This window comes from Chiloscyllium plagiosum, chromosome 31 (genome assembly GCF_004010195.1).
Source record: "Chiloscyllium plagiosum isolate BGI_BamShark_2017 chromosome 31, ASM401019v2, whole genome shotgun sequence".
NCBI lineage: Eukaryota > Metazoa > Chordata > Chondrichthyes > Orectolobiformes > Hemiscylliidae > Chiloscyllium > Chiloscyllium plagiosum.
This window is the reverse complement of record NC_057740.1, coordinates 30,871,406-30,885,328: the sequence shown is the minus strand read 5'-3', so window position 1 is coordinate 30,885,328 and position 13,923 is coordinate 30,871,406. Positions and strand designations below refer to the sequence as shown.

The 13,923-nt window shown below is 40.1% G+C and overlaps 1 protein-coding gene across 3 annotated transcripts in view; it reads right to left on the bottom strand.

Annotated features, from left to right (window-relative positions):
- Positions 1–2,413: 2,413 nt before the first annotated feature.
- Positions 2,414–13,923, bottom strand: part of LOC122565378 (phospholipid phosphatase 2-like) — a 79,357-nt gene continuing 67,847 nt past the window's right edge. For all 3 annotated transcript variants that reach the window (XM_043721292.1, XM_043721293.1, XM_043721294.1), the window contains exons 6-7: positions 7,984–8,160; positions 2,414–5,280 (exon numbers count right to left, since the gene is read on the bottom strand). In XM_043721292.1, coding sequence (XP_043577227.1) covers positions 5,140–5,280; positions 7,984–8,160 — 318 coding nt within the window. In that variant the 3' untranslated portion in view covers positions 2,414–5,139. The remainder of the gene's footprint in view (positions 5,281–7,983; positions 8,161–13,923) is intronic.

Here is a 13,923-nt window from a genome sequence, read left to right as displayed (position 1 = left end):
AAGTCCCTCCTCCCTACCTTTTATCTTAGCCTGCTGGACACACTTTCCTCATTCCTGAAGAAGGGCTTATGCCCGAAACGTCGATTCCCCTGTTCCTTGCATGCTGCCTGACCTGCTGCGCTTTTCCAGCAACACATTTTCAGCTCTGATCTCCAGCTTCTGCAGCCCTCACTTTCTCCTAAACGAGTTGGGAGGTCTTGTTGCAGTTGTACAGGATATTGATGAGGCCGCTTTTGGAATATTGCATTCAATCCTGGCCTCCCTGCTACAGGAAGGATGTTGTGAAAGCTGAAAGGATTCAGAAATGATTTACAAAGATGTTGCCAGGGTTGGAGCTATAGGGAGAAGTTGGATAGACTGGGACTATTTTCCCTGGAGTGTCAGAGGCTGAAGGGTGATCTTACAGAAGTTTATAAAATCATTAGGGGCATGGATAAAGTAAATAGACAAGGTCTTTTCCCTGGGGTGGAGGACTCCAAAACTAGAGGGCATAGGTTTAAGGTGAGAGGAGAAAGATTTAAAAGGGACCTAGGGGACAGCTTTATCACACAGACGGTGGTGCGTGTGTGGAATGAGCTGCCAGAGGAAGTCGTGAAGGCTGGCACAATTACTACATTTAAAAGGATTCTAGATGGATATATGAATAGGAAGGGTTTACAGGGATATGGGCCAAATGCTGGCAAATGGGAATAGATTAATTTAAGATAGCTGGTCATTATGGATGAATTGGACCGAAGGGTCTGTTTCTGTGCTGTATAGCTCTATGACTGCAACAGAGTATGGAGATAATGTGCTTAGTTAAGCAGAGACTAATATCCTCTATTAAAAGTCAGCTCAGAGAATGGGACAAGACCAGAATACCAACAGCTGACTCAAGACTGAAGCACCATGAAGAAAGCAGACACTTCATGCCTTGGACAAGTGGTGAAAATCAGATCAATGGAAAAGTGAGGCAAGACTATTAAGTGACCACAAACTACTTAAAGGTTTTTACACATTTTTAATGCACCTGTTCAGATGTGTTATGTCACACCTCTGGAAATGGGTGGGATTTCAACCCAGGCCTTTGACCCTGAGGTAAGTACACTACTACTGCACCACAAAACCTTATTTCACTCTTAACTTATAGTAGACCAAGAAGGTCATCGATGGATATTCTTGCTCAGAAATTATTGGATAAGGTACTAAAAAGGGATAAGCATCACTATGCAGCCAACCTATCCAATTAGTTCCCCTTCTTGCCCCTTCCAGAGAGGGAAAGATCATGCCCTAGGTGTGATAGAAGCTTTCATCACTGAAGATCATATGTAATATAAGCAGTAAGAGCTAAATAAAATACATGAGGTTTGGTTACTGTTTCTCTTACCACATTTATCAATTGAGACCTTCATATAAAGGGTTGTAAAGATATGGATGGAAGTACACCCCGCCAGAAACAAAAAGCTGAAGTTTTAATTTGCCTTAGTCTAGAGACACTCCTGAAAACAAACACACTTACCAAACAGAAATGTATCAGAGGGTGTGAAAATGAAGGTGAGTGGATGTCAGCGAAGATCTCTAAGAGGTCAAGTGTCAGATTTACTCTTTGCCATGGAGTTGTCCAAGGTCATCTGCTGGTCTAGAACTGGATCATGGTGCTCATCTTTTACCAAGGAGTTATATGTGGAGAGCCCAACGATGCTTTGAATACTGGACTGATGAGCCATATTCTCATTGAATGATGGAACAACCTCCATTAGTTAAGATTACATCACACTGCAAATTTTTGCTATAAATTCTGTGTTACGATCGAGCCCTCCACAATCACCTGATGACGGAGCGTCGCCCGGAAAGTGTGCTTCCGATTAAACCTGTTGGACTATAACCTGGTGTTGTGTGATTTTTAACTCCATTAGTTAAATGATGTAACTCTTGCTGTGTTCTGAAAGGAGTTCCATTGTTGAGACTCCTTGAAAAGTCGAGTTATGGGAGGAGATGGTACAATCAATCAATCATTCACAACAATAAAACAGCAAAGATATCTGAAGGTGAGGCAGGTGTACTTTGGGACAGACAATATCTTGTATTGGATTGCTAATGCCAGTCTTATCTAAAATATCTAATCTCTTGGAACTCACTGGTGATTGTGCACTGAACAATGGGTTAAATAACCATTTATGTAATAGTAACATCACTCCAAAGAAGCTTCCCATTGACTGCCCTGTACATGAATTTGCAGCCCAAATATTTAACTGTACTGAGCTATCACAAAAGCAGGGAGGTGCAAGACTCAAAACTCGATTCACACTCTCTAGTTTAGCTTTGTGGTAGATTAAATTTCTGAGGTGTGAATTTCCTCTTGCATTTCAGCCAGACATTCAAAAGTAACCAGAAACAATTCAATAGAGAATATGACCACATTATCACCAAGATATTTAAAAAAAAACACTTTAATGCATCATTAATAAAATCTCTCATCTTTATACGGCAATTATAAACAAGAAAATGAATAAATTTCACCAGAAATACTATTTTTTACCCACAAACCTAAAGTAACTTTACAATTAATTCAGCGAGCTTGACCGCGCTATAAAAATTTGAACTGTACTAATAGTTTTTAAAAAAAGACTGCCTTAAAAAATACACATATGCTTGTGAATATTTAGAGGAATTGTGAGACTTTGTTTTTACTTTTTTGATTTTATAAAATAAGCTCTACAAATAACTATTATATATGTCATATCATTTTGTGTATTGGTGAAGTATAATTCTGGACCTGAACAATTTTTCACAACAAGATAAATTTCATTTCCTAAATTAGGTTTGTTAGTGTCTAGAATACATATGTAATTATATACAAAATAAAAAAGGCTTTAAGGTTCAGTTTCAAACCAAACATTTCAAGAGATGTTGACACATCTGCAGTGAGTGGGATAAAAGAAAGTAATGGTTACATCTGCAATACCTGTATATAGACATTTAATGTGCCCATATAAATAGGAACACATGCCCTCTAATTTCTGGATTACTATTGTACTAATTTCATATTTGCTTATTTTATATCCAAATGCACAAGTATAAGCAATGTGGAGCTCAATCTTCTAGAACTCATTTGAGATGAGTAGAGACAAGTGGATCATGGTTCTCCTTTGGGCAGAAGACTTGGTACATAGAGGTTAAAATCGCTTGTCGCTCATCTCAATTGGCACCCTATTGGTTTCCTCACTTTGAGAAATTTTGGCAACTCCATTAGGTGTTCAGAAAACAAACCTGCAATATTTATATTTCATGTAGGAAACCTTGGCAATGTCTCACTGTAGATCTGGAGCTAGTTAGGTGCCATTAAGTCCAAAGTTTTGGAATGTACCTCTATACTATGCTGTAGCTCTGTCATGATACAAATGCAAGGCTTGTTTCAAATGCAAAGTTTGCTCTGAATTTTCATATGGTCTGATCAGAGACTTCATAGAAAATGAATTGAATAGAATTAGCAGTGAACTTTGATCTCATGGCAGTTTGAAATATCCTCACAGTAACATCATACTGGGTATAAAAGCTAGGGTCAGTCCATTACATGTACAAAAGTAACTTAATAAGAGCCTGTCAGGATCAAGATTGTTAAGAGGTTTCACTGCCAAATAACTGCCATTTTCTTTTAATATAGAATAGAGACTACTAAAGGGAAGCTGATCAAGGCAATTCCTTCAGGGAGTCTTCCACCTCCCTGCTTTTGTGTTAGCTCAGTTTCTGTTTATATTAAAGTTAGTGGTTACACTATTGCTTGGATTATTCAGTCTCTTGTCTTAGAACAAGGAATTAATTTTTGTTCCAGTTCTCAGTGACTCAACACACTCATTAAGCAGCTAAGAAGGGTAAAAGGGTTCACTGAAATAATTTGTCTTGCGTGCTTTAGAAGATATTACTACTTAAAGAGACTATAGTATTATTGGATTACAAATTGTAAAACATCAGTCCTAGATTTGGCACTTGGCAGTAAAGCATTCAGATTAAAGCATGTGTTCAAAATCCTTATCAATTAAATTCTAATCAGGTTTTATACTTTCAATTTTCTTTCTTCCTCTCCAAAGCTCAGTGAGCAATGCTGAGGATTGTTTCTCAGCTATGAGGACCATTCCAAGCTAAGTCCAGTCAGTCAGTGATAGCTCATTATTTGCTCACAGAAGGGTGGACATATCAATGTTGAGCTTAATGCTGTCCATAAATGATGACTGTGGAAATCACATAAGCCATGATCAGGAACAGAAAGGTTAGGCTGCTTTGAGTCCGTCCCTAGCTCACCCTGAGCAGTGGGTGCAAACAAAAAGAGAGCAAACACTGAGCAAACGTTGAGTTTACAGAAAGCAGCCAATTCAGCCAAGTCCTGAACAGTCTATTGTACATTGGAGGAAGGGTGGGGATATCGAAATCTCAACAGTGCAGGCAATCTAAGTTCATTTATTGTTCGTGAATTCTCAATGAGTCCCTTACCAAATCAAAATCGCCCTCAGCGGTGTTTCACAGAATCAGGTACAAATTCGGTCAAGTTCTCAACTTAAAACACACAATTGCAAGGAACCTGCTGTGTTTTCTCCATTTTTGACTGCACATGAAGTTAGCTAGTGGTCTAGTAAAGGGTAAATAGAAAGACTACAACAAAAAAAAAATGAGGACAGCGGAGAGAAAAATCAGACAGCATTGTCCTGAGTCGTGCACACAAATCTTCTAACAGAGAGCAGCATTAGCAATCATCTGGCAACAGCTTCAGCTTTCCAACTCTATCTACATCTTGCAATCAAAACACAGCACAGGGCATCAAAAGAATGGGTTTCTTTGTTGTTTGAAAAATGGCAGCCATGCAAATTTTGCAAAATGCCTTTAATATGAAGATAAGGTTAATATGTTCTGGCAAGATGTTTATGCAGTGATGAATACAGCAACAATATTCATCTGTGAGCCTCTCTGTATCCGGTCTCATTGTCGTAAGTATATAAAAAATAAGTCAGTGCTCCTTTTACCCCAGAGACTGAAATGTGTCTTCAATGCTGAGCCACAGTAAATAGAACAAAGTTTAAAAACACGAAGGAAGGAAATTCCAGGCTTCCTTTAAATGCTCAATGGGAAAAGCATAGTTTCTGTGGCAATGGAGTGGACATGGATCAGTCAGGGAATGTGTCGTGTTCCATAGTGATTCATAGGCTCAGTTTCAGTTAAAGGAATGTTAGGTTTTCTCTCTGGCTCTGAAGCTTCAAATACCTCGTTAGACAGGGGTCTGTTTTTGTAGAAATCGGAAACATATCGCACCTGTTTTGGAAAAAAAATGCATTAAATCAATAATTTTATTTTGGATGATGGGATCATGTACACAAAATCCACAAATACAGCTGTGCTGCTGAGGTCTTCTTTTAATGGAATCTCATTGGAAATGTTGGAAAGCTGTTAGTGAACTATAGTGCAATATCAAGTTAAAAAAAACTATTGTATATAGCCTCAGATTTTAACTGCCAGCTTCCATCTCTGAAGTCAGCAAGTTGAATGATCAAGATTTGACCAGGAAAACATCAATAGGCCTGAGAGGTTTCACAGAATGATCAATGTCTGGTCATTAATCAAATAGTGGGACAAGTTTTGTCACTAACATTTATTGCACAGAGAGCTGGTAAATCACAGACTTGAATACCCTGTGCCTCTTCAACAACCTTCCAAAGCCACTGTCACCTGGCTGGCACAGTTGTTAGCACTGCAGCCCCACAATGTCTGGGCCCTGGGTTCGATTCCAGCTGGTTGTGTGGAGTTTGCACATTCTCTCAGTGTCTGTGTGGGTTTCTACTGAGTGCTCCAGTTTCCTCCACAGTCCAAATAAATGCAGGTTAGGCTGATTGACCGTACTAAAATGAGGAGAAAGTGATGCTGGAGATCAGTAGGGTGCTGGAAAAGCACAGCAGGTCAGGCAGCATCTGAGGAGCAGGAGAACTGACGTTTCAGGATGAAGGGCTCTTGCCTGAAATGTCAATTCTCCTGCTCCTCGGATGCTGCTTGACCTGCTATGCTTTTCCAGCACCCCACTCTCGTACTAAAATTACTTGTAGTGTCCAGAGATGTGTAGCCTAGGTGGATTAGCTATGAAGATTGCAAGGTTACAGGGATCGGGTAGATCTGGGTGGGATGCGCTTTGGAGGGTCAGTGTGGAGTCAATGGGCCAAATGGCTTGCTTCAACACTGCAGGGATTCTAAAGAGAAAGGCAGTGTTGGAATGGGAGTTCCTTTAAAATGTTTTTTTTCCCAGTATTTCCTGTGTCCCATGAAATCTCATTTAAAGAGATAGGGTCATAGAGATGTACAGCTTTGTTACAGACCATTCGGTCCAACCCATCCATGCCGACCAAATATCCCAACCCAATCTACTCCCAACAGACTTTGTCTATTTATCTTATCCATGCCCCTCATAATTTTGTAAACCTCTAAGGTCACCCCTCAGCCTCCGACACTCCAGAGAAAACAGCCCCAGCCTGTTCAGCTTCTCCCTGTAGCTCAGATCCTCCAACCCTGGCAACATCCTTGTAAATCTTTTCTGAACCCTTTCAAGTTTCACAACATCTTTCCAATAGGAAGGAGACCAGAACTGCACGCAATATTCCAACAGTGGCCTAACCAATGGCCTGTACAGCCACAACACGAAATTAACTGCTGCTATAGCAGTAACTAGCCCTCGAAATGTCTAGTAAATAAAGACAAAAAGGTACAAGAAAAGCCACAAGAATCAGTAGGATCATAAAGGTCCATTAAACCGATGTCAAAGATTTATATAGCATAGTGTGTATCCTTTTATCCTTGCAATATTTGCAAAAAATAGGAAGCCTTAGTCTTGGAAATGACAACTAACGTTCAGATGAAAGTGGGCAAGGGGACAACACTCATGAGTAACTGTCCCAAGGTCACTGGCTGAAGAAATTAAAATGGGTCACTGATAGTGTAAACCAGCCAACCTTAGAAACATGACACAGCAAGAGCTCAGAATCAGAGTCCTTGCCTAGGAGCTGTCTTCTTCAGATGGACCAGAAGAGAGTGAAGGAAGAGTTCCCAAAAACTTCAATTAAAGAACAATATGCTGCCTTCACAATGTAATAAGATAGACATTCTGTGGCAACAGTCTATACGTCCCCTGTTTTTTTTTAAAACATCCTCAGTTGTCACAGATTGTATACTCTTTGTCTAATCAACTAATATATCATATTCACACTACTACGTCTTAATAAACATATTAAACTATCCAAAAGTTATTTACGAATGTTTGACTACCAATATTAGGAATCTGTGGTCATGAAACCACTCCCCCCACCCCCAAACTTAACAGCTGACACATACAGAGTATCACTTGCACATTCCCCTCTACGTTATGCACCGTCCCAACTTGTAACTCTATTGCCATTTTTTTTATTGTTGCTGGGTCAAATTCCCAGAACACCCTTCGTAACATTAATGTAACCACGCACCTACTCCCTCACGGATAGCAGTATTTCAAAAGATTTGCTACTGAAGAGCAATTACAGATGGCCAATAGATGCTAGTTATGCCAGTGACACCCACATCCCATGTACAAATAACAAAGAAAACATTAAGGGAGGAGCATGGATGAGATGATCTGTACAGAAGTAGGATTGAAACTATTTGACTGATCTTCAATATAGAGAGAAAGAAGGGCAAAGAAATTGGGGCCAGGAAGCAAAAATGAAGTTCTGTACATTTCAAACAATCTTCATGTGCAAAATTAGATTGCTGGCAGAATGTTTCACTGGAGAAGGACTCTAGTAAAAATCTAACTCTTGATCTAATTTAGTATTTGTACACAGATCGGAGCCAGAACAGTGGCTGAATTCTAATGTCTGCTGTTAGGGACATTACAAAAATCACATGCATGCATAAAATAATTCAATGGGGTAGTGAAGTTAGTACATCATTTATTTTGAAGCCATGAAACATCAGAGCACTTGTGCCTTCAATACTCACAATTAAAATAGCAACAATAGCTCCTTGGAGGAATCCAACTAACACATCACTCCAGTGGTGTCGGTAGTCTGAGATGCGGGTATAGCCCACATAAACTGCAAAGGTTAGCAGGAAGAACTGGATGGTTGGTCGCAAAAGCCTGGCCCATTTTACATGCAAGCGGACCTGCAAATACAGCTAGGAGAAAGAACAAAATAAAATACATTAATGAAAGTTGTACATTCTTCTCTATAGGTGAATAAAGAAGTTAATATTTCAACAATTAGATTTGTAAAGTAAACTGCGACAAGTCAGCGCAGGACAGATTGCAGAATCTGCAAATAGTTCAGAATAATGAACAAACTTGTCATTTACATCGTGCTTTCAATATCCTCAGGGCCATCTTATTATGTAAAACTAATTCACAAACAGTATGATCCCACACACACTGACTGTTAACAGAACCCTGTGATAATGCATTATGGCATCTTTGACATCCTACTGAAATTGGCACAACTTTCATTTAATATCTCAAGTGAAAGACTATTTCTGACAGGAAAACACTCCCTTGCTACTGTACTGTAGAGTCACCCTGATTATGTTCTTAAATCCTGAATCACAGTCTGGATCCACCTTCTGACTCAGGAAAATAAGTGATTCCATTGAGATAAGGCTGTTTCCTATTGTGAATTCATGACTGCACTGGTAATGCATTCAGTAGCACTTTGTGTCGTAAGGAGCCAAATAGGTTAACTCCTAAATCATTAAATTAGCAATAACCAAGGCACACCAGGTCCACATAGATGAGAATTAGTCACATGGTCCAATACTGCAGTGTTGCAAAGGTGAGAATCTATTTACAGTCACCTGTTTTAAAGCCAATACTGGATTTAGTAATTGTGCCAAAGGAAAATCTTCACTAAAGTGGACAGTGAGAGCTGTTTTCCTTGGATGGTAATGGCTAGCATGAGAGGACATAGCTTTAAATTGAGGGGTGATAGACATAGGACAGACGTTAGAGGTAGTTTCTTTACTCAGAGTAATAGGGGTGTGGGACGCATTTCCTGCAACAGTAGTAGACTCGCCAACTTTAAGGGCGTTTAAATGGTCATTGGATAGACACATGGATGAAAATAGAATAGTGTAGGGTTAGGTGGGCTTCAGATTGGTGCAACATTGAGGGCCGAAGGGCCTGTATTGTGCTGTAATGTTCAGCGTTCTACATTGTATGTTTGAAGTCACAAGCACCAATTTATCTCCAGAAATGATAATATGTAAATTATACATCTTTCATCACAATCTGTTAACGTACATGGTCAGCAGGAAAGCCTATGAAATGAGAGATTGAGTTCTGACAGTTATACCTGGCATCCATTGTTAAGACACTCCATATTTATTGAGGTTCTTTCCTTTAATCTTCCATTGGATGTGGGTGATGTAGGAAAGGCCAGTATTCATTTTCTATCCCCAATTTTCATTGAAAGGAGTGACTGGCTAAGCCATTTCAGAGGGCAATTAAGAGTCAACTATATTATTGTGGATCTGAAGTCACACACAGGCCAGACGGAACAAGGACAGCAGATTTCCTTCCCTACAGGACATTAGCAAACCAGGTGGGTTTTCACAATAAGTCAATGAAGATTTCACAGTCACTATGACTGACACTACACGTGTGGATTGCTTGAGAAGTGAAATAAGTACAGGCGTCTTTCTGGTATAACTAGAAAAGTCAGAAGTAGGACGTTTATTGCATGACTGCAACTATTTACAAATGACATTAAAAGATCTACATTAATACAGACACTGTCAGGAGCACACTCGCCTCCGATCACTCCCTTACAAACTCCTAGTTGACACTCCCTAAGTCCCTGCAACATGACCAGAGTTCTTAATGCCCTCAGAGACATGCCAACCCTTTCAGGCCACACACAAGTAGTCACAATGAGTGTAAGATGAAAAACTTGGAGTTTGTTAAAGAGAGACACAATGTTTAACTTTTTCTTGCAGATTTATTAATGGAATTTAAATTCCACAGATTCTACTGACAGATTTGAACCTATTCCCCCACATCATTAGCCTGGACCTTTGGATTTATGTTCCTGTAATATTACCATGAAATTGCCATATTCCCCTAACAAGGGGGTACTATCAACAATTGTAGCAAACACTGAGAATTTAACTAAAAATAAAGCTAAAGACAGTTAATAAATGACAGTACACAAAGAACAATTTGCCTTAACAGCAAAAGGACTACAATCTTTAACACTGTGCTACTTAGAAGTATTGATGTTGACGATTGGCTTCAGGAGTCCAGGGAAAAGTATGAACACGTTGGAATGTGTTGTTTACCCACATGTGTGCACTCAGGATTTGCTGGCTTTCCATCAAGTTCATGCCTTAGTTAAAATGTACTGAAGAAAACGGATTCAGGTTCGCCATTAGATTTGATTTATGTACTGGGTTAAATCCAGCAAGAAAATTATTTAAAGGTCAACGTGAATGGAAGCAAATTCACAACAGAATATATACATCTCAAGCCAACAAGCAGAAGGCATTTAGTGGTCTGGGGAGATGGGCCAGTCTGGGGAAGGTTCCAACCCGCATGCGATAAAATACTCTTTTTTTTCCCCAACAGTTTGTTAACAACACAAAAACTTATTTAAGCCCTCACAGAAAGCACACTTTCTATGCCAGGGACAATATTTCCAGTGTGGCAAAAGAAAAATATCGCAGATTCTGAGCATCTGGAGTAAAAGGCAGAAAGTACTAAAAAGCTTTGGCAGGTCAGCATCTGTGGAGAGTGTTACTGTTGTAGATGAGATCACTGAATTACGTTACAACCTGGTAAGGGACCAGTAAAACAGACAGAGAGAGATACAGGAGAATTATTAAGAGAATAAAGTCGCAAGATTCCATAGTTTTGATCACACAACAAAGGACAGATTTGAACAATAAGGCAATCTGCATACATGTGGAACTTATCACAACACCCAGAATTAAAGTGTGGCAAAAATTTGGATTATATCCTGCAACAGAAGACCCCACAGCATCCATGCAATTTCAAATACCACCACAATAAAACCCACGGACTTCTTGGCAACTTCATCTACATAATAATGATATCAAATTTTGTTAAATTTTATATTTGCATTACTATTCTTCATTTTTGCCAATCTGGCCTTCAAATGCTTACTTGAGAGTTATCTTATCATGGACGACCTCAACAACTGCTCCCGTTCTGGCTGATCACATGGTCAGGGGTTCAAGTTGTTCTGGACTCCAATACTGCACTCCAGTACTTATTCACTGGAACAATTCCAGCTTTTCACTAACAACTAGTTTCACCAAACTGGATATGCCCCCAGTGTTTTCTCGGAGCTCTAATCCGAGGCAAACACTTTCTTAGCTGCACTGAACGTCTCACCGCTTCCACTAACACTGAGCCAGAAAGCCATCCCATTTTTTCATTGCCAGTCAACTGCTGGTCTCCCTGCTACAGGAAAGACGCCGTTCAGCTTGAAAGGGTGCAGAAAAGATTTACAAGGGTGTTGCCTGGTGTTATGGACTAAGCCAGACCACTCGAAACATTCTTAAGCAGACAGCCCCAGACCATACCTTTGCAATTTGTTTTGGTAAGTGTACAGTGAAAATTACCCAGGGTAAGATAGCTAGGTTGACTGCTAGATTTTAAAACAGACAAAGAATTGTTCACAAAATTACACAATAAAACATAACAGAATAAAGAACCCCTACAGAACTCAGTCTATTCAACTTAATTATGCTGTACCAAACATATACAACAGTCCCAATTTATACTTAAAAAAAATATATATAAATGGAACACATGCTTACAGGTTGAAGGCCTGAAAAGAGAGAGAGTTTCCACACAGCTCCCTGATAACTTCCAACCAGTTCAAGACTAAACTAAAACTGCTCAGCTCAGCTAGAGAGCTGACCACTCTCCTTTCTTTATACAGGTCACTTCTAAAACATGACCACTTTGGCTTGAAGTCTCATCTGTTTACATATATAAAAAAAGGCCTCTCAAAATCCTTTTCATCTCTGTACCAGACCAGATTGATCAGAGCCTGGCCTGGTTTATTACCCCTTTGAGAAAAATCAAGGACAGAGTATCCTTGAGACAAGGAACAGCTTTTAGAGAGAAAAAAAAGAGACTTGCTTCGGTGACACTGGGTTGGAGGGTTTGAGCTATAGGGAGAGGCTAAATAGGCTGAGGCTATTTTCCTTGGAGCATTGGAGGCTGAGAGGTGACCTTATCGAGGTTTATAAAATCATGAGGGGCATGGATAAGGTGAATGGTCAGGGTCTTTTTCCTGGAGTGGGGGTGGAGGGAAGTCCAAAGCCAGAGGACATAGTTTTACGGTGAGACAGGAAAGATTTAAAAAGGGACCTAAGGGGCAACGTTTTCATGCAGAGGGTGGTGCGTATATGGAATGAAAAGAAAACAACACCCCAAACACTGAGCTGACTCCTGTTTCTGTCCAACTAAACGGTATCTCCAGAACTGGTCATCAATGACCTTTAAACAGTTCTGGATGACCTAATGAAAAAACAGGGTGCGAGACCTGCTCCTATTGTACGGCTGAACTAAGGATTGCTATCCAACTAATTGGAACTCCACGTTCTGAAGTGTAACGTTGTTCCAGAATGAGGGAAATGGATTTTGTCAGAAGAGTAATAGTGTTTGCATTTCAGGTTGAGGGACTGAAGGGCTCTGGTGAAAGGATTTCTCTCTCTCCACACAGATGCTGCCAAACCTGCTGAGCATTTCCAGCATTTTTCTTTCCCCCACCCCCACAACAGCATTGCTGTATTTCTACAGCCGTCGTCAATGCAGGCTTGTCAATGAATTTTCTGAACTGCCAATGTAATGTTTTTCGGATTTATGGAAGATAATCACAATATGCTTGCTATTCAGGGAAATACACATTAAAAGCCAGAGTAACAGAAGAGGACAAAGTAAACTTGAGGAGGTGACAAAAGCCATTGACAGAGAAATACAGCAACAATGGGGGATGAAGACAACACGTCTGGTGATATTAACGGAAAGAAAGAAGAGGAAAAAAGTAAACATACAGCTCTTTTCATTGTCTCAGAATATTGGCTGAAAAGAATTTTGCAATTAAGTACTTTTGAAGTGTAGTCACTGTTGGAGGACCCACAAACAGCAATGAGATAGTATCAAAGAGATAACAGGGATTACAGGGTAGACAGGGTAAATGCACAGAGGTTATTTAACCTCATGGGAGAGTTTAGGAACTGAGGATATAGTTTCAGGGTAAAAGGGTGCCAAGTGAAGACTGAGATAAGGAAGAAGTTCCTCTCTCAGTGGGTTAAGTGTCTCTGCAACCTCTTGACAGAGAGAGCTGTGGGAGGCAGAGTCTTTGTGTATGTTTAAGGCTGAGATAAATGAACTTTTGATCAGAGAATCAAGAGTTATGGGAAAAGGGCAGCAAGTGGATGTGACGAATGTCAGATCAGCCTTGTTCATACTGAATGGTGGAACAGGTTCAAGGGGCTACACTCCAGTTTCAATGGTCTTATAATGATTGGATCGTCTGTCCGGAGAGATGCTAATTGAAGCCTGGAGATGGAGACCAGCTTTACTCTCTTTCAAAATAGCACCATGGGATCTTTTCCATTCAGAGGCAGCAGATAGACATAGACAATAAACAATAGGTGCAGGAGTAGGCTATTCTGCCCTTCGAGCCTGCACCGCCATTCAATATGATCATGGCTGATCATCCTTAATCAGTATCCTGTTCCTGCCTTATCTCCATAACCCTTGATTCCACAATCCTCGAGTGCTCTATCCAACTCTTTCTTAAATGAATCCAGAGACTGGGTCTCCATTGCCCTCTGGGGCAGAGCATTCCACACAGCCACCACTCTCTGGGTGAAGAAGTTTCTCATCTCTGTCCTAAATGGTCTACCCCGTAT